The sequence below is a fragment of the Mixophyes fleayi genome, chromosome 3 (assembly GCF_038048845.1).
Source record: "Mixophyes fleayi isolate aMixFle1 chromosome 3, aMixFle1.hap1, whole genome shotgun sequence".
NCBI lineage: Eukaryota > Metazoa > Chordata > Amphibia > Anura > Limnodynastidae > Mixophyes > Mixophyes fleayi.
This window is the reverse complement of record NC_134404.1, coordinates 340,233,007-340,254,734: the sequence shown is the minus strand read 5'-3', so window position 1 is coordinate 340,254,734 and position 21,728 is coordinate 340,233,007. Positions and strand designations below refer to the sequence as shown.

Genomic DNA, 21,728 nt, shown 5'->3' with positions numbered 1-21,728 from the left:
CCGTAAGTGGCGGTAACCAGGTAAACGCCGGAGAGATCTATAGCGCTAACCCTTTGTTAAAGAAGGCAAAGTGGTGAAATAGTCTTTTGCTGCATTCTGGGTCTTCACCGCTTGTTAAATAGACCCCTTAATCTTTCTCTAGGAGCAATATGTACTCCTGTCCTCGTAAGAGGAAGACCAGATCCTTGCAGAGCGTCAAACGATGGCGCGGGAGCCAGGATCCCAGGGCTAAGTCTGACTTCATACCCCTGTGATCGTTGACTTTCCTGGTGACTGAATAAACTTCAGTGAAATCATCTGCTCTTCAGGGAACGTCTGTATTGTTTGCTGTGAAACAGACCTAATTAAAAATAAACCGTGAAATGCCACGGATATTAGAAACAAAAATGTATGATGTCAAAACAAGTTTCTGGCTTCAGATTCAAAGCCTCTGTTGTCTTAGGGAGGGAAACGCTGCATTTCTCTGTATTGAGCAGAGACAGAAGATAAGAGGCAGGAAACCCTTGCAAATAGCTGGCACAAGTTCATTCTATATCCAGATAAAATACAGACAAGAATAGCCAAGATCTGCTGCGTTCTTATTCAATGTTACACAAGTACGGGCTGCTCTATCAGACTGAGCTCCGATGCCGTCTTCCTTCTCTCAGCTTATAAATAGGAGGAAAGGAAAACAAATCTGGGAAGTTTTCAGAACAATTTAAAATGCAGTTAAAAAGCAGAATTCGGGATCCCAACTTCCAACATGATATATTTGGAATGTTGTTTATGAAAGCGATTAAGAGACCTTAGAACTGTGGCTCCATGTTTCTGAGAAAGTTCATCCAAAAGTCCCAATTTTTGTGGGACTGCCTTGATTCTTGGATTCGCAGAAAAGGCGTGGCCTGTCAGAATGTAGGCGTGGTTTCTTGAGAATGTGAGTGTAGTTTGGTGAATCTGGGGTGAATGATGGTCAGAGTCTATAATATAATATTATACCCTATATTATACTACAGTTGCCATCAACTACTAAGTCAGCAACTAGTAATATAAATATAAGATAGTAGTATAGTAATATAAATATAACATAGTAATAATAAAATAATATAGTAGTTAGTAAAATTATTGCTGTATGCAGCCAACTGAAGTACGTAACTCCTAGCTAGATGTTGAGCAGGTGTAATACTGTTTTTCGGAGCACTATAATTGCCATTATTTCATGTTTACCAGAGAATAAGAATAGATCATAAAAACTGCATTTATAAATAGAGGAATTGTAGAGTTTGTAAATATTGATAAATAGGAACGCCGCCCATCTCTATTATACACTGGTGATGGGTGTTTATAATAGCTATGCTAAAGATGAAAGCTGCATAGAGGTTTGGGAGTGAAGCTGACCATACTGGCACAAATGAAATGGCCCAATCTGGTCAATTGTACAGTGTATGACAATCTGTAGCCAATGACCACCTGCAAGGCATTAGAAAGAATTTCCACGTGGACAGGCCACCAACTATGTAGAAGGTTAGGCCACAGTATCTCTTAGTATGAGAACAAAGGTATTTCTGTAGCAGGGTACATTTGGCACACATATGCATTGATTGCATTGAATAGATATTTGCATAATTGACCAATTTAAGCAAGCTGCCATTTGTATCATTTATTGTTTAGCGAGGCTCCACCAAAGCCGGAGCTCTGAGACCGGCTGCCTGTTGTTTCTATTTTAATAAACTGTAACTAAAAAACAAATCCTATTGTCTTGGTTCATTGGGCTTCTTCAGGAGATCTATGGATACTGAATCACTTTGCATGTCCTTCCTAATTCATTCCCAACCTACAAATTCATATAATCCTTTTATAGTGTAAACTCTCCCAAGCAGGGTCCTCTAAACCATTTTTATAAAGTTTGAATGAGACCACTTGTAACATAGACACAGAGTCGTATTAGTATCCCCCATTAGTGCCAGGGCAATTTGTCTAAGAGATGGTAAGAAGGGAAAAGGCTGCAGTACCACTTATGACCAACAGATGGTGATCCAGAGACATATTGTACAATGTAGTTTGTAGACTATTCCAATTCGTGTTTCATACCATACTGTGTATATTTACATGTACTCAACACACAAAGTGACTGTATAATGAAAAATCTTCTGCTTGTCCTGTGATAATACTTATTGCAGTATATTACAATAAAAAAGTGCCGTAAGTAAATATTTAATAATAAGCCCAAACAGCTGAATTTTAAAGTCTATTTATCATAAGAACGTGATAAAAGTAGAGCACATTATTAGTTACACTTTGCTCTGGTCAATAGCAATATATAGATATCTGTAGAAGTGCCACAATGCCAGGGTGCCAGCATGACTAGAAGATATGGAGCTGGCAGCTGCTGGGGTTATGGGGGGCCAAGCAGAGAGACGCTGGAAGCAGCAGAGAACAGAGTTTAACGCAGACATTTACCGAGCAGCTGGCCATGGAAAAATACATATTCATGTTCTCAATTATTTATACCGGCATACAAAGAGACCAAATTAAAACGGCCTTTCATGTTCAAAAGAACCATTTTTCCTGCTCTGAGAGAAGGCACAAAAGATTGATTGGATCATTTCCATAACAATTTAATAACATATTGCTAGCACGATAGGACGTGTGACTGGCATCTAACTGCTTCAGAAGATCGACCACCAATATTATTTGGTATATCCTGGAAGATCATTAGAAGAAAATTCTTATGAAAAATAACAAATAAATATATTTGTATTAAAATAAGGAATATATATGTAATTCTTGGCACCTGGCTCATTTTATCAAGAAGCCATAAGTGGAAGTGCTGGGATCTTCCACATCGGTAAAGGGCAGCCCCCTGACATGGTTATGTGATGTTATCAGGGATTCTCTACGGTAACAGCATGCCTTCCAAAATATACATATGCAGGAAAACGCGTTCCGAGAAGGAGGCGTGGCAATGCCAAGTTGGGGTCAAGGCTGTGAGATGTGACACCCCCAGGGGCACCCACCTCCCAACAGACCTGGTGTCCAAATTAAAAAATCAGGACTATTACTTCTAAACTGAGACAGTTGAGAGATACTCAATAGATCCATGCTTAAGTCTAACATGATCATCTAATTTACATTTGATCTAGTTGTGCATGATTTTCTACTCCTTATTACCTTGTGCAGTAGTGCTCCTCACAGTGATTGTAGGAGGAGCCACTCAGTAATCATGTCTGTGTATCAGTGCTCCTCACAGTGATTGTAGGAGGAGTCACTCAGTAATCATGCCTGTGTATCAGTGCTCCTCACAGTGATTGTAGGAGGAGCCACTCAGTAATCATGCCTGTGTATGTGTAGCAGTGCTCCTCACAGTGATTGTGGGAGGAGCCACTCATTAATCGTGTCTGCGTGTATGTGTAGGAGTGCTCCTCACAGAGACCATTAGAGGAGGCATCCGGGGATCGTGTCTCAGTAAATGTAGAGTGGCAGGGACATGGCAATGTGAATTCCGTCATTAAGTTCCAGACACTCCATTTACTGGGGTGGGCTGGGCTTGACTGTGTAATTTGCATACTGTCCCTCCTTTCAGCAGGTAAGAATTACCGGCTCTCTCTGGAGCTTGGAACTTCTTCCCCTAATACAGGAGTCTCCAGCAATGGTTTTAGAAATTAAAAAAAAAAGTTGCTGTGCAGAGGGAGTAACCTGTGAAACACGTATAGATATAGTCATGTCCGTCACTGTAGATAATATGGAGGTGTGGAAGGAGAAGAGATTCGCAGGTCTCCATTTTGCCAAGTTTTACAACATTGTTCCGATGATTAAAAACACAGCCACAAACATCATTGAACACGTTCCTGTAATTAATCCACCGTAGTTTAAGATCTAATTGAAGTTTCTGGGACTGGGAAAACAGAGCTGTGAGCGCTTTCCTCTGGATCTTACCAGTTGTGAACAATGAGCCTATTATCTAACCCCCCCCATATCGTGTTGTTAGAGGGCAGGAGGCGGCTGGGGATGGAGATAGTTTCATCAAACTGCCAGGGCCCCTTTATGGAATATGTGAGGGTCACCCACATGTATGGGCCGTGGAATGAAATACTCTGCTGTTATAATGTACAGATGTTATTTTTATTACACAAGTTAATACTTCCTTTAATATACAGATAGTAGGACCATAGAGTCACATTCCAGGCCGCCCCCACCTTCCCTGCTAGACTGTAGGGTACGGTCACACTTACCTTGTACCATGTAATTACATCATGTACATATATGCATGCCATGTTTAACCACTTGATGACCGAGATCCTGTGTTGCTTCCTGACTAGACATTTTGTGCAGAGTAACCAACTTTGGCGATTCTATTGGGCTGTCCCACCGTCCTCATTCTACAAACTTTAGATCAGTTGAGGAACTAAACATTTGTCCCACAGTCTGTCAACCCGCAACCTGCAAAACTTTGCTGACGGTTTTATGAATTGGTTTTTCATGCCCTCACCTATGTAATACATACTATATATTTTAATTAAAATATTTTGCAATCTCGCCCATGTTAAGCTCTTCCTGCCGTTTATGTAGCAAGGAGCACTGTTGTTCCTTCACAGTCCTGTGTGGTTTTTTTGCACATTTTTTTGGTTGTTTTAAGCCTTGTTGTTTGTTCAAGGTGAAGAATTTCTAGGTACAGGGGTTGAAACGCTCAATTTAGCTTGAGGAATCCGGACACATGCAGCTAGATATCACTTTCCAAAATGTTTACTGATAAACTTGAATACAGTCAGGATATAGACAAACAGTGATTACAGTTATCTATAGGGGATGCCATAATAGGGTCATGTCTAATGTCTATCTAAAATGAGAAAATAGCTTCGTTGGAATAAGTTATTCCCTGGATGCTGCCACATTTTTGTGAAACTTGTGTCACATAACTCATCGACTCTCACAGCAAGCCAATCAGAACATGGTTTAGAAACTGCTCTTTTACCAGCCTCTGTATATGCAACCACCAGCCTTTATATCTTTACCAATTTACAGATTGTGACATAGCACCTTACCCAGGTTGGACTGCTAGTGCCCATATACGCTGCAATATTGCAGCCAATACCAGGTGGTTGGCCAGGTCACACAATATTGTGTGGTCCAAACATATGATGCCTGAATAATCCCAACCAAATTGCATGAATCAATATCAAGCATGTTTATAATGCCGTCATAGGATTGTGCACGTTCAGCATATCTGCCAACTTTCCTGATTGCCGAGACTGCTGGGAGATGCCCCAACGTAGAATACTCAGGTATTGTGAGGTATGGGTAGCCAACGCATGGATTGTGCCATCTAAAATAAAAGTAGACAATGTGTAGCTTTCTGGTTGTAATGGAACTACAAGACCCAGCATGCCAACTGCAGCATAAAAAAGAGATACCGTGTAAGGGACACTTACTCGTATTTTAATGACTCTAGTCTTTGATCCACAGGTCTTCTTAAGCAGCATTTTCTGAAAGAAAGAAAGACAAATTAATATATATATAAATAATAATAATAATATTTCATTTTACAGACACACCTGAAACCCACCTTTTGGCAAAAGTCACATCATACTTCTATTCGTCCTAATCCTCTGTGTCAGGGCCTATTACCACTAAACGTCTGTGACAATTAAGGTACAATATGACGGATCTACTCCTTTTTTGCAGGAAGTACACTCCAAAAGTAAGTTACTAAATTACTGATTCACATACAACAACAAAAAAAAGAAAAGAAAAATCAGGACAAATTAAGCCCAAGCCATGGCTGGACCCATAGTGAGTTACCTTGAGCCAGCTCCCTGGGCTACTTGCACCCCCCCCCCCCCCCCCCCTCCTAAAATGTCTGCTGAGTCGAGTCTCCCCCACCGGGCTAAAATTTGCCAGCCAGCCCCTGCCCACGATCTTCCTAAAACCCTGACCATTCATGCCCCTTTTAGGGTCTGCAACTTGGAATTCCAATCTCGCCAAAATCAGGGCCATTGGAAGTTGTGGGTTAATTATCAGATCTCTGAGAGCTGCTGCTATGGTTGGATGCCTCAGCGAGAGTTATATACAGTTTCCAACAAGGTAAAATAGAACCAAACATTTGAAGCCACCAATAATATCCATATACGTTGTATGGGAGACCATGAGGCTTCGGCCATGTAGTAGTCATCCACTATGGCCCTCAATGGTTGTTCTCCTGCCTCATGGATCAGTTTCCCAAATCCCTGTAAGCTCATTTGACCAGCTTAACCTTATGATTCACGTCACTGTATGTAGTTTATTCGTATCATAATCCCCTCAATGTACAGCGCTCCATAATGTTGGCGCTTTATAAACAAAAGACAATAAAATGTTGAATATGTTAAAGTCATTGAAAGCCAAAGTAACAGCAATTCCTGGATTTGGCAAATGGTGAACCAAAATCCAGACTCCACATAGTTACTGTCAGGCACCATCCCCGCTGTCCCTCTGTTGTTCAGGGACGGCCGCCTGATAGACTCGTCCACGGCCGTCCTCTCTCTGTCGGGCGCACGGTCTGACGCGTCCCATTGCCTAGCAACGGGGCGCTTCCTATCCGGCGGTCAGCGTGTCTGACCGCCCCCTTGCTCCTCCGCCTATCCCAGCCTTCTTGCTCTTATCTAAACTTTGCTCTGGCACCATTAGGGTGCCAGAGTATCAGGTCTCCTGTCTCTAGCGTTATCTACTTGTGTATTGCTCCTGTTGTGACCCGGCTTGTTGACTATTCTCCTGGATTCTGCTCCTGCGACCTTGGCCCGCCTGACTACTTTCCGAATCAACCTTTGGCACTGTATATTCCTGATTGGCTTCTGACCCGGACCGCTTGACCTCTCTCTACCACTACACCGGTAACTGGCCAGTGGGACCGAGACCCTGCGTGTCCTGTGCAGCTAAGCCCAAACTTCCTTGCAGGGGTCCCTGGTGAATACCAGGGGCACGTTAGACTCCGCACCCGCTAGTTCAGTGGCGCTAATACCGTTTAGTGGAGCCTGAGCATCTGTAGCCTACAGCCAAGCCTGAGAGTTACTTATTTACAACAGGAAGATCAAGCCAGGTGTTTAGCAACATCTGAGTACCTGTACTAGGCACCCCTAGGGAGCCTGCTTAGGGTCATACGGTGCGATAAAGGAAGTTGTACTCAGCCCCCAGCGTTCAACAGCAGTATTCAAATAACCCCAATGGCAGAGATACATAAAGGATGCAGTTCCTTAATCTTGTTATGCACTGTTAATAGTTAAACAACAAGAATTTTAAGTGTTTGGCATCAGTGAAAATATAATATTGCCGGGGAAGATTGACACACATGGTGTGACATCCAAAATACACACTGTTCTTTATGGCATTGTCACCACCTCTCATAAAGTATCCCCGTTTCATCCTTTGTACTTCTTATAGCGTGTGAATACCACAAGCTGTGAGCTCACAGACAAGGTGTATATTGTCTTTCAAAACATGTAAAAAATGTGTTCGCTACAATATGGATGCTGTGAGGCAGAACACTTTGTTTCCACGGTACAGAGAACATGCAAAGAGTCATCCTGTTTATATAGACATGTTTAGAGAGCATCGCACAGTTTGTACCGCTCAGACACATGCTTGAAGTATACAGCCCCAATTCTGATCCGAAATGAGAAAGACAAGACGTATCGAGGAATTAGAACAGTCAGATTGAGAAAACACAGGGTACAGCGATGATCATGATCTGGCTAACTACCTACTTTACCCGGCGTAGAAGTGTTTGTACATTTTTTATTTAAAAAGACAGGCTATAAGAAGAATCTTAGTAATTACTATTATTCCTTGATTTGTTTCTTCAGGCTGCTATTAATGATTTACAGTTCTACACAGTGTCATGTGACTACTATGGCAACCACAGTCATATTGCACATGATGTAGTGAGCAGAGAGCAACACAAATCATTTTTTTTTCTTTTTGGAAGCCTCACTCACAGAGAACAGAGTTTCGAGGGGTGAACCTCTCCAGGCAGCGTCTGAGTGGTTTTGATGCCGCTTCTACTTCCTAATAACTGAACCAACAGCGCTCAGTGGGACAGCCTAACACTTAGATATCGTCTTAGAACAGTTTCCTAATTTTTGCATTTGTATTATTTCATCTTTAACTTCTTTTTGCTTTCCATTTCCACAGCTGTCCCTCAGATTCGCAAGATAGTTAATGATTCTTTAATTGTGGGGATTTTATCCAGAACATGTGGCAGTTATTTTAATAATTCAGGGGTGGGGACAATCGAGTCCTCTATTGACAATTGTTTTCATCAGTGTAAAAGTAGAACTTCCACAACAAAGGGCACCAATATTTAAGCAAACAGCTCATTTCATTTTTTCTTTAGGTGTTTTTGTAACCTAAAAACATTGTCGCATTAAAAAATATATGAATTTCTGTGCTTTGCAATAAAAATATCACAGGAAACAAACTTTCTGTGTAGGATTTTTTTTACATTAAAATGAAAGAACTGGCAGAGGGTCTGAATAGTTTTGCAAGGCACAGGAGCGAAAAAATGACTGCATGTGTCCTTAAAGTACACAATCCTGATAGACCGACCTGTCTGGTAGATTGTGTGTGTGATAAGGGAGTCATTTCAGTTACGGCCTCAGGACTCCCCTGTCCGAGCACACAACATGACATCAGTAATTAAAGGTTTGATGACACCCGAGGGAGAAGAGGCCTGTAGTAATCAAATTACATTTCTTTCTGCTGCCTTTTGATGGAAATAAAGTGTGTATTAAAGCCGCTTGTAACGCAATTTCCACTGAAGAATCTAGTTTGAAACATCTTTTCTACAGCTGCAGAGAAGACAATTATTAGTTTAAGGGCTCATTCACACCTATGGGCTTTTATTTGGTTAATAATTGCATTAAAACATACTCGCCAACTTATTTTTTAAAGGGCAACGGCGCAGGGGGGCAGGGTGCCATGAATCACGTCATCATTTTGCCATTGCGGAAAATCACGGCGTGGAAGCCCCCATCTAAGGAAGTGGACAGGATGCAAGAGACTGGCCTGCACTCCCGGGAGTCCAGGAGACCTACCCGGAATTTGGGAGTCTCAAATATGGTGCTTAAGATTGCATGTAACATCCTAGGACGCAGTATGTCCTACACGTGTTAAACTTTATTAGAACAATAGGTGAAAAAAAGCACAACCAATAACAAGCATTTGGACAACGCAGCTTCTAAACCTTCTGTTAGCTTTAATTTTCATTCATTTTCCCAGCGCTTATGTGTGACCATCATCATCATCATTTATTTATATAGCACCACTGATTCCGCAGCGCTGTACAGAGAACTCATTCACATTAGTCCCTGCCCCATTGGAGCTTACAGTCTAAATTCCCTAACACACACACAGACAGACAGAGAGAAACTAGGGTCAATTTTGATAGCAGCCAATTAACCTACTAGTATGTTTTTGGAGTGTGGGAGGTAACCGGAGCACCCGGAGGAAACCCACGCAAACATGGGGAGAACATGCAAACTCCACACAGATAAGGCCATAATTGAACTCATGACCCCAGCGCTGTGAGGCAGATGTGCTAACCACTAGGCCACCGTGCCCACCAGCCCTGAATGTTTTTTTCCCCCTGAAATTACAACAGACAAATCAACAACCATGTTATAATTTACCGCATATCAATTAAACACGTATACAGAGTTCCACTTTTACATCCATATCACAGCTGACCAAAAAAAAACTTTACATGTTTTACAATCGGGGTTAAAAAAGCGAGAACGACGTGTATCATAATCACATATAATTTCACTGTAGAGAAGTCAGAAGACGCTGAAATACAGGAAACCAAGAGTCAGAAAAGAGGAATCGGCCCATCTACAAGGACTCTACACAACAATGTACAGTACACGTGCGGGTGACAGGAGCTATTTAAACATGATGCGCTTCCCCTAATCTTTAGGAAACATGACCGTCTTCATGCCACAAGCAGAAATTAAGCTGCAAGTTAAACAGACCAGCATCGTACATCTCTATACGCTGGTGCACAGGAAGAGTCCATGTACACTACACATTCTCAAGGACATACTGAATGTTGTTTGTTACTTCTACAACTTGTTCAGACAAAAGATAATCCAAGATTTTCTATATATCAGAGTGACATCGGCTTCCCGGCTGCTTTACAACATTTTACTACATAGCCAATTAATTAAACTAGAAACTTGCATTAATCTCTCACTATGGGGATTATATTTACATATTTTACACAGAATAACGTACCCCCAGCTTTGATATAAAAAGCACATTGAGGAAGTCCTTATATTTCAAAGTAGAATCTTTGTTATTCCCGTCCATGGCCTTATCTGTGTGGAGTTTGTATGTTCTCCCCGTGTTTGCGTGGGTTTTCTCTGGGTGCTCCGGTTTCCTCAAACACTCCAAAAACATACTGGTAGGTTATTTGGCTGCTAACAAAATTGACCCTAGTCTGTCTGTGTGTATGTGTGTGTGTTAGGGAATTTAGACTGTAAGCTCCAATGGGGCAGGGACTGATGTGAATGAGTTCTCTGTACAGCGCTGCGGAATTAGTGGCGCTATATAAATAAATGGTGATGATGATGATTCTGTATAATAAATGAGAATTTCTAATAAAGTGTTTTTATTACTATTTTTTATTAAATTAGGTGTTATCATACTGATGGTTGACAGCTAGGTGGCGCTATTTTGCAACCCGTTCATGCCCTGGAGTTTGGGATCCAACCCAACAAGATAGAAAATGTGTGACCACACCCATCTGAAGCTCAGTAGAGGGCCCAGGGTGGGCCCCTGTGATGTCCTGCAGGAGGCAGGAAATCGGAGTGAGGATCAGTTGGAGACAGACAAGGGATCTGTCCCTGGAGAGCTGGATTCCTGGATTTTACATTACACAGAAGGGCCAGAGTGTTCCAATCACTCTCTGCTCGCTAGATCATGTGCCATGTGACTGTGGTTGCCATAGTAATCACATGCCACTGTACAGCATTATAAATCAGTAATAGCAGCCTGAAGAAACAAACCAAGGAAAATGTTAAATACCAACATTCTTTGTAAAACCTTCCACGGTGATTTATGTTTTAATAACACACCTTATGTTTCTCATGGAAGTACTGCTTTAAGCACTACAATATAGATTATGGGCAGGTGTAGGGAATGGTGGAGTCATGAAGAGAACATACTCACTTTACCATCATGCCTTCCTGGTATCAAGCATACCATCAGGTCCCTCTGAGTTGCGGAGCACGTGTGGACTGTCTGGCAGATTAAATGGCCAATTTAATATGCGTTAAATGGCAGATTAAATGGCCAGTTTGTGCTATGCTCGGTCCTTCTTTTTGCCCTTCCCCTCTGTTACCGCCACACCTAACAATTCGTTTTTTTTATCATTTTTGCAGTGCCAGATTTGAGAAATTTCACCGCCGAGAGGAGCATTGGTGGAGGTGGATGGGCTGCAGCAGAAATGAGCAAAATCTCAAATACGTATTAAGAAACAGAAAATCTGTAGGGGATTAATATTTAGTTGTAGCTACTCCTGGTTTATAAAGCTGAGATTTTCTACACAATAAATATCTATTTGCATCTGCCTAGGCTTTGGGGCAATCATCATCATCACCATTTATTTATATAGCGCCACTAATTACGCAGCGCTGTACAGAGAACTCATTCACATCATTCCCTGCCCCAATGGAGTTTACAGTCTATATTCCCTAACATACACACACAGACACAGAGAGGGGGACAGACAGAGAAGGAGAGACTAGGGTCAATTTTGATAGCAGCCAATTAACCTACCAGTATGGTTTTGTAGTGTGGGAGGAAACCCACGCAAACACAGGGAGAACATACAAACTCCACACAGATAAGGCCATGGTCGGGAAACGAACTCACAACCCCAGCGCTGTGAGGCAGAAGTGCTAACCACTAGGCCACTGTGCTGCAATGTAATATTCTGCAGAAACTAATAAGAGGATGTTCTGCTAAACAACAGATGAGGTTCTGGATTGTTTGTGTTTATAATTGTACCTGTCCCAAACCCTACATGCAGTGTTAATAACATTAATCAAAACTAGTGCAACATAAAATGTGTCTATTGTCAAATCAAAAGGAAAAATAAATCCTAAATACAGGGTTCAGTTTTTTACTTGCCACTTCTGGAGCTCGAAAGGGTAAAACTATTTCACAATATAAAATGTCATGGAATATTAGTTGGGAGTCTCCGAGCCTGGCTGCAGCGGAGGATGACGCAGAGGAGCCGTTTACCAAGCCTGGAAGCGGCGTTTGGAAAGCTCAGTACTAAGGAAGTGAAGAGAAGAAACAGCCATGCGTATATTTATACCAGGCACACATGTGAGCTCTCGGTGTTAATACTCCTGGTTGCAAACCCTGACCACATCCTGGCAGTGGAGAGAGTGGCATACATAACACAGCTGTAGCAGAGCGACAGTTGCCCAGATTTGATGTGTTTTTCTGCCTGGCACAGCTTGGGTCCTGCCTAGGAGTTTAGCTTTCATCGTGGGCCACTGTTTGTCAGATTTTTGAAACCAGGAGCATCCCAGGAGTGCTCTCTGCAGAATACATTGTACACGTCTTCTATTGCTGCAAGCTCTGCAAATTCTGGAAGCCAGAGGTCATTTTTCAACTTTTAACCATCAGAAAATGCACTTAAGATGTTGAGAAATAAATACACCCGTTGGGGTAACTAAGGTTAATCTTTGTAGCTAATTTAGAACCTCTTTCAAATAAATCAATCAGTCTTTGTAGGAAAAGAGCCAGTGACGAGAAGATACAATTAGAATGTTGTAAACAAAAGCTTATGAAGGCCACGGTAAAAAATAATTACAGACCAACACTGTAACTGTGGTAGCCAGAAGACCCAACCATTTAGTTATCTTCTTCATTTCGGCACAGTAAGAAGCCCGGTTATCAATAGGACCCTTTCTCTGCTTATCGCGGTTTTAAAAAAAATCCCAAATTGCAGCAATTTACAAAAAAGAAACAATTACATGGGCAGCAGGCCGGTGCTCAGTTGTCTCGGTGATAATAGTGATAAGGATTCATTTATTGCTTTGTCGGGCCAGTCTGGTAACTGTTCTTGTGTAGGTAGAAAAAGACTAATCACTCGCAAAAATGAGTTTGCCCATTCATAAATCAGCCACTAAAGCGAAGATTCAACTAGCAGCGATGTGGTGAGCAGACGTCGCACTTTACAGAAGGAATCTTCGCTCATTTTTTCTCTACGTGGAGATTCCAGCCATAACATTGGCGCAATGTATCTCCGCAGACGTTCCGGAAACACCTGGGGCCTGTCTGTTTTTTCATGTAGCACACAAATATCGACTATAAATTTCAGTGTACAAATAAGCTATCAAGTATTTGTGTGTTACATGAAAAAACAGTCAGTATTTAACTTATGTGCAAAACAGAAAACTAATTTTCATCCCTTGCATTGTAACATGGCTTTGTCCAGGAGACTGAAATAAGAAACTTCTTAATTTAAGTTCCTTAATGAATCAGGCCCCTTGTGCCAAAATTAATCTCCCCCCAAGCGTCTAAGGCAATGTAATGGAGACACAAAGACCCAAAATGAGGTTCTGAAAGTGAGTATTGCAAAGGAAAAACTGGCCCTTCACAATGCACATTTGATTCCAAATATCTATGGGCCTGAGTCATTAATGAAAGTAATGCAAAAAAAAAAAGGAGTAAATTTGCTCCTGTAGAACCATGATGTTACAATGCAAGGGGTGCATATTAGTTTATTATTTTGTACATAAGTTAAATACTGGCTGTTTTTTCATGTAGCACAAACACTTGATAGTCTTATTTTTACACTGAAATTTAAAGATGATCTAGAACACGCCCTATGTCAACTATAAATCTGTCCCCACATTTTAAATTTACCTCCCCCTCCAATGCAACATGGTTTTGCCAAGGTGCAAAGTTACTCCTTTACTTTCCTTAATGACTCAGGTTCTATATGTTAAAGTTTCAGCAACTTGTCAGAACTGAACATATTTAAGATGATGTAATTGCGGAGAATGATATTTTCTTACACGCGGCCATCTTTCTGTCCAGTAATCCCATTGACTGAAAGGGCTGATAACAGTAACACTGTTAAGGATCAAAAACCAGTATCGCTGGCTACGCGCAGGTTTCTCCAACCCGAGCGCCAAAACCGGACCAGTGTGTAAAATGCTGACACTTTCGTAGGTCCCTTGTACAAGATTCGGGCCATCTGGTGCACAATCCGGGCAGAAAAATCACCTCTGGCTTCACTGTGGTCTGTTGGTGAGTTCTGATAATTTTTATACTAATTTTAATGGGTTTATTTTCAGACATTGGGGTCACTTTACTACCGCTCGTGATACTGGGATAAAACCAGCAAGTTTACACTGCCAGGTCTACAGGATGAACGTCAGACATATAAATACAGTACATCAGACCTATAGGCAGGATAGTTTGGAATGTAAGAGTGTCAGTGGGATTTGGGTTGAAAAAGAGGGATATCTGGAGAGTAAACATCTCTGATTTCAGGTATACTAGCCAGCCGCCTAATAGCCAGGCTGATATATAAATTCTTCCTATCTGGACCATGTTGGCTCCAGTAATCACAGAGCAAGATTACCAGGGTAAGATATCAGCTTTCTTAAAATTCACATGCTATGCATCAAAAACTAACATCTCTGGGTAATAATGACTTTTATTACATGCTTACTGGGCAACATGAATGTTGGGAATGGTCGTGGGGTAGAAGGTTAACTGATGAATGGATGAAAAGTCCAGTGGAGACTTATTCAGTGCAGAAGCCTACAAGTCTTGAGAAAAGCCTTGGACAAGAGCTTGGTGGCCATGTACTCTGACGTCCCTCACAGGCTGCATCTAAATTACCCCCTTACACACCTCTCCCTTCAGGATCTTACCTAGTCACCCGTCCCACTTAGCCTGAGTACTAAGGACCTGGGCTATATTCAGTACTGGACAGATGGAACAAACAGTTGACACTACCAGTCGATGAAGTCAAACCTTGGCAGATGTGAGTCTTCCGCCTACCATATTTTCCACCAATAGAGAATCAGCAAGACGTTTGGCTGTTCTCTTAAAAAAATCTCAACATACTAAAGTTCTGAAAACAAAAATAATCTACAGGAGGCCATGGAACAGAAAAATGTGCCCATCCCTGGGTCTAATCAGGCATAAAGACATATGCCCTCCGACAGCCCAGCTATAGAGAAAAAGAATATACACATATATTAATGTCCAACAGTGTGAGTGCACGGCCAAGTGTTATTGGCTTCCTATGAAAGGACTTATATTGTCTGTGGAGCGTGGAGTGTGGTCTGACGATCTGGTATTTCTATAACTCCAATAAACTTGAACTACAACAAAGAGGTCTCCTTGCCAAGGCTGTCAGTCGGTACTTTCGGTAAGAACATATTTTACAAACATGTGCGAGCGTGCCAGGCTGACTCTGAAAACTTTCCACCGGGGAAGAGTAAACGTGAAGATACCCGTTTCTTCATTTGCATTAATTAGTCAGGATTAAATTGCTCAGAATTTGAATCTGCTCTGAATTATTCACAGAATAACAGTTTCTCCCACTCAGACCTGGCTCACAGACATAATGGTGGAAAGAGAACACACACAGATTATAACTAGATTCCTCTTACTACCAATTCCAAAATTACAGTTTTTAGTCATTTAGCTCGTAATAGGGTAATAATAGGGTTCTTTTCTGTGTATAATAGGGAGGTGAGGACTGTTTCTATTGATTAGTAGCATCTGTTTTCTTTAATTACTTTATGACATACGGGGGTAAAGTAATCACGTTAAGTCCAGTTCCGCAGTTGTGGTTTGGCCTAGTTACTTTGTAACATCTGTAAGTGTAGGGACAAGCAGAGTTTAACGACCAACTCCATTTGTTACTAATTATTTTACTAGTATTTCCCGTATCTCAACGGCCAATCAATTCCTCTGTCACTCAGGTATATTAATGTTCATTCTGTTTTATCATGGACAGTCACACCTAGGGTCTTCAAGGCCAGAGTCATCAAGGTACCCATACTGAGCGCATCGTGTGTTTGTTTTAAACCGCACGGAAATCGTCTCTGTGTACTCCCGAACTCAGAACATAAAGGGAATCCATTAATGATAAACATCAACTGAAAAAAGTAGTGTATGGGGCACTCCTGTCCCTAAGGGTTTTATAAAATCAACTTTATTAATGATTATTATTAAAAATTAGACAAATATCGGATGTCAGACTAGGCGAATTATTAAAATAAAGAGGTGATGAAAATAAAGACAAGTGATAAAGATAGTTAAAAATGCTCTTCCGGGAAGCCGTGGTCACAAAATTGTGACACTTATAATTAACTGGGGAAAATACCCATAGGTGTAAACATTGTATCAGTAAGGTTCAAAATAGCACAGTTTATTAAGATTAAATTTCATACATTCATTGATACATTGTGTTTCACATATAGCCAGCAAATGTGTCCACTCTGATTAAGTAACAGTAGTTCTAATACAAATGCGCTTCTAAGGGTTATAATTATTATGACCGCTAGGGTGTTATAGTCTAACACAGATATTGAGGGAAACTTAGGTCTTTATATATATAGTTCCAAGAGTCAGGGTTAATAACCTGACTAATGTAGATTCTTGGAAAATTAGGGATCTATACATATAGTCCCAACGATTGAGATTGGTAGCTCAAATTGATATAAATAGATAATATCCTCTCATATGATATGTAAAAGAGAGGGGTTATTATTATCATGACCACAGAGGATTCTCCTCTAAAACATATCTGCTGTATTATGAAATGGATCGGCTCTGCCTATACTCATGCTGATAGCGAGACTAGCGGTATTGAAGGACCATAAGGACTAATCCTTCTGGTCACCCTCCCATGGTAGGATAGTATTATACTAATATAAAAAAAAAAAAAAAAAAACAACTCCCGAACTCAACTGGGAACGGATATAAAGATACGCGTGGTGATGACTACAGGTATAAGTTTACATTGATCTACTAGACCAGACACTGCAGGATATGTACCTATCCTAGGTGGATTATAAAACATCAAAAGAATGCACATAAAAAAAATATTTAGCAATTAATGTTACTTGTCAATAATATAGTCATTTATGATTATAAATGGATTTTTTTTAAAAAAGAAATAAAAATTGTTGTTTTTTTTTGTTTTTCCCCTTGAATTATTTTTTATTAGGGTGTCCTTAATGTCTATTGAACATAAAATACATTTTTATAGTTGATCCTGATTGCAAACACATGTATTCACATACATACTCAGCCATCAGCACTAGTATTCGGAACTTTAATTAGGCTGTGGTAAGTGTCATTTGCACTTGAAGCTGACTTGGACGAAGCTGTGCTCTGTTGTGTCCGGCCCAGGTCTGAGCCTGTGCTCAAAACCAGCAGATACGTTCCTTAATGACTCAGGCCCATAGGGTCAGTCCCCTCTCCTTTATATTCTAGCTTATATGGACAGGAGTTTAATACACGTTTCAGTGTATACATATTGCTTGTATTACCATATTATAATCCTATGACAATGCCTCCGTTTGGACAAAACATACCCCTTTTCTGGCAGGTAATGCCCAATTTGAACACTGGAAAGTGAGACTATCCAATGGAATCAGAACAATATTGGAAGGTACGCACAATTCCATACAGGTATGGTCAGGTCTATACATACAGTGGGCCACATCTATTTCATATTTAAAAAAAAAATTAATGCTAGGGTGTGGAGTAAGGCGTATATTGAGGATTTATTTTTTTTACAGTATTGGATTGTTTTTAATACTTGGAGCACTTGCAATATTGGGGTAGAGGTTTAGGGTAAGGTCGGGGTTTTTCCAAACCATAAGTGAAGCCACGACCCTAATACCTAACACCGAGCTATCCTGGGGAGAGTGACTTCATGTCTCCTAAAATCACTAACATCCCAGGAACTTAAATGTGACATACCGCTTACGTCAGGTGTGGTTTTTAGAGAACGGTGTGGGAGGTGTCTGTTAAGACCTGAGTATTTATGCTATTTTCTATGATTTTGCAGCCCAAATTTATAACATTTCTCTTTTGCATCTTCATCTGGATTTACAAGTAAGTGATACCACTAATGCAGATTAGGAAATGTACCTTGTTATTATATTAGGGTGTTGTCAGTGCATTGAAGAACCTTTGCTTATTATAACTAAGATAGATCCACAGATCAGTAAATTGATGGTCTCTAAACATTTTGCCTCTTTGTAATTCCCAATCATGACTAGTGACAGAGACGGGGGCAGGCCCGGTGCTCCCATTAGGCAAGGTTAGGCACTTGCCTAGGGCGCCGGGCTCTGGAGGGCGCCTGGAGGGCGCCACAGAATGGTAAATGACTTTAAAACTGTGCGGCGACCGCTGACCATACCTGTCACGGCCGCCGCACAGCATTCAGATGCACAGGGAGGGGGGAAGAGGCTATTGCTCACCGCCGCCGCCTCTCTGCTCCGTCTCCTCCCCTCCACTCACTAGTGTCAGTGAGTGGAGGGGAGGAGACGGAGCAGAGAGGCGGCGGTGGTGAGACAAGGTAAGGAAAGACGGGGTGAGGGGGGAGGAGGGAGGAGGGCGCCGATTTTTGCGGGAGGGGGGGGGGCGGCGCCGATTTTTGCGTGGGGGGGGCGCCGATTTTGTAAAAATGCCTAGGGTGCCATGGACCCTAGCACCGGCCCTGGACGGGGGCTGTGGTCATGAAGATCAGCAACTGGATTAAGAGGGAACACAGCCTGTAGAACTGAGGAACTTGCAGAGTCCGCTGTTTAACACATTTTCCCAGAGGAGTTCAGACACCTTGAAGAGAAATCCATAGTAATCTCTCTCTGATCTTACAGCTCTTCCAAACATTCTTCACTCACATCACAGGAACAAGTAATGTATTTGCAGGATGAGGAGTCAATAAGGGCAGAGGTAATGGTTTGATTGCAGTTTTTTAAAGAGGCATTCCTGTGTTTTACAACACCACTAACTGCTGGACTAAATCCAGATTAGTAACTAATTATTGGTGGTCTGAAAGCAAATGAAATCATAAATCTTTAAATATAAAGCACATTATGATATTAAACTCAAACCCAGCGTTACACACACTAAGCAGTGGTCACAACCAGCTATACACAATACAGAAACCTATATAATAAATAAAAATAATTAAATTTATATCTATTGTATTTTTTCATTTTATTTTTTGTAAGTTGACCCTTACTGCTTCAGATCAGCCTCCATGATATTATATTAATAAACTGTAGCCGTATAAAAATGCTTGCCCCATAATTTCTAAAACTATCATTTTTGCTAGGTGTATGTTTATGGTTGAGTGCTCTATGATGTCTCCTGCTGTACTTTATCACAAATACTTAAAGCTGTTCTAGTTTGTGGCCATAGCTGTGACTGGTTATAAGGTTACCATGGAAAGAACACATACATTAAGTGATGACTAGGAGCTTGCAGTTTGCACTTCAATATATACATCATTATCACCCTCATCACTAGCACAATACTAGATGTACAATTAACTTAATTATTTGTATTATATTGAACTGACATCGGCTTTGTCAGGACTTGCGTGTTTCTCTCAAAGAGGACGGGGACGACTTTCATATCTTGGATCAGGGAGGACAATCTAAACTTTATCCCCCGTGATATTAAATTACACTTTATTCACGAACCACGCACTTGATCATTGTCATGTTATTCATGTCACTTGGCTTGCAATGGCCTTTTACATAATGCATGGGTTTTATTTCTTGAATTTGAGAACTTTCTTGACACTTGTTTGTAAGGTTGTAGGTAATGGAGAACTAGCAGCTATGGCACGGTCTGGTGTTGTGTTATCGGTTTCATTTAGCCTTACACTTTCTTTCACAGCGGAATGTTTTTTGGTGACAGGATGGGGGTGGGGTGTTGTTCTCAGGTACGATTGGTGGGGCAGTCAATTATTATAACATATATCATGTGCCAGCTGATTGGCAGTTACATCTAGATGTGTGTTTTCGTAATCATCACCGACTGACACAATTTTGCAAAGTAGGTGGGCGAGAGGGCAAGCGAGGGAGAAGCTGGTGGGAGAGAGGGCATGTGAGAGAGAAGCTGTTGGGAGTGAGGGCATGTGAGGGAATGCTTTATTGTTATAATAAAGCATTTTTTTCCAATGGTCAATGGTTTTAAAATATTTTTTTATTATTATTTTTTCATTTATATATATTTTTATCAGTGGAACTAAAACCCCAAGTATGGTCTTTCGGTTTCCATGAGCTAGCCGGATCACACAAGCGCATATCTCCTAAAACTGGCGCCGCATGTGAACCCTTGCCACTCCGGGCTAGTATTGTCGAGACAAGGGGCCTGATTCATTAGTGATCTTGGGCCTAATTCATTAAGGAACTTAAATTAAGAAGTTTCTTATTTCAGTCTCCTGGACAAAACCATGTTACAATGCAAGGGGTGAAAATCAGTTTTCTGTTTTGCACATAAGTTAAATACTGACTGTTTTTTCATGTAGCACACAAATACTTGATAGCTTATTTGTACACTGAAATTTAAAGTTGATATTTGTGTGCTACATGACAGTCAGTATTTAACTTATGTGCAAAACAGAAAACTAATTTTCACCCCTTGCATTGTAACATGGTTTTGTCCAGTAGACTTAAATAAGAAACTTCTTAATTTCAGTTCCTTAATGAATCAGGCCCCTTATCTTGTGCAAAAGTTAAGATGCTTATTTTAAGAAGAAACAGGGAGATAAGAGTGAAGTTAAGATGGATTTTCATCTTAACTTAAGAAATTATTCACTTACGCAGTGGATTTTGCTTCTTATCTCCCTTTTCTGGGCATGCACAGAGTGGATTTGAGTGGATGTATCAGGCCCAAGATTTTCATTTTATTTATTCCATAAATAGCGGTGGTAAGAAGGTTTATCATTGCTTTTTTTTTATAAACTGGCCCCTTAATCTGAGTGAGTTAAGAAAGATTTTCTGGAGACAAATTGAAATACATTATTTCTTTGTATAAAGCTCTCGTTCAAGAAGCAAGCTGGAGGTGGGACAGAAAGGGGGTAGGTAGACTTGATGGATATCAGGAACTTATAGAAACTAATTTGCAGTGGAAAAAGTCTGCACCAGGGTACTATAGTGTAGTAGTAGGAAAGAGGAATGGGACAAGTGAGGCAACATGAGACAGAAGGAAAGTGGTTGAGGTCGGTGAGAAGATGACATTGGAGGAACTGGTGATGGAACAGACATTAGAGAATACAAGGGCCACGAGCGTCCATCGCGATGGGTGTGAGAGGACGTCCACCGAAAGAGACGACAGGAAGCAAATTAAAGGAATTTAGAGGTGGTATTGTCAGGAGAGCAATGAGGGATGTTGAGATCCCCAAAAATGAGAGTGAGTAGGTCGGTGATTCAGAGCCAGGCTGCAAAGTTGGCAAGGAATTTGGATGCTGAGCCTCCAAAGCGACAGAGGACTGCGACTGAGAAGTGAAGAGAAAAGATGGCGGTGTGGACTTCAAAAGTGTAGGAGAAGGAGAATGACTTTAAAGATGCAGCCAGGGAAAACCATTTACATATGCCTGGTTTAGTGACAAAGCTTTGTGCTAAGTGTATCTGTTAATAAATAAAAACTCAGTGGGCCTAAATATGAATGCAAAGAAGAGTATCTAGAAGTAAAATCTTATCAGCCTG

The 21,728-nt window shown here is 41.0% G+C and overlaps 1 protein-coding gene across 2 annotated transcripts in view; it reads right to left on the bottom strand.

Moving 5' to 3' along the window:
* The window catches only part of LOC142144994 (uncharacterized), an 85,872-nt gene that overhangs the window by 17,097 nt on the left and 47,047 nt on the right, over positions 1–21,728 (bottom strand). The window contains exons 4-5 of one of the 2 annotated variants that reach the window (XM_075204408.1): positions 5,406–5,459; positions 5,065–5,299 (exon numbers count right to left, since the gene is read on the bottom strand). In XM_075204408.1, coding sequence (XP_075060509.1) covers positions 5,255–5,299; positions 5,406–5,459 — 99 coding nt within the window. In that variant the 3' untranslated portion in view covers positions 5,065–5,254. Of the gene's footprint in view, positions 1–5,064; positions 5,300–5,405; positions 5,460–21,728 lie in introns of those variants that run through there. The other variant, XM_075204407.1, reaches the window with a different exon arrangement.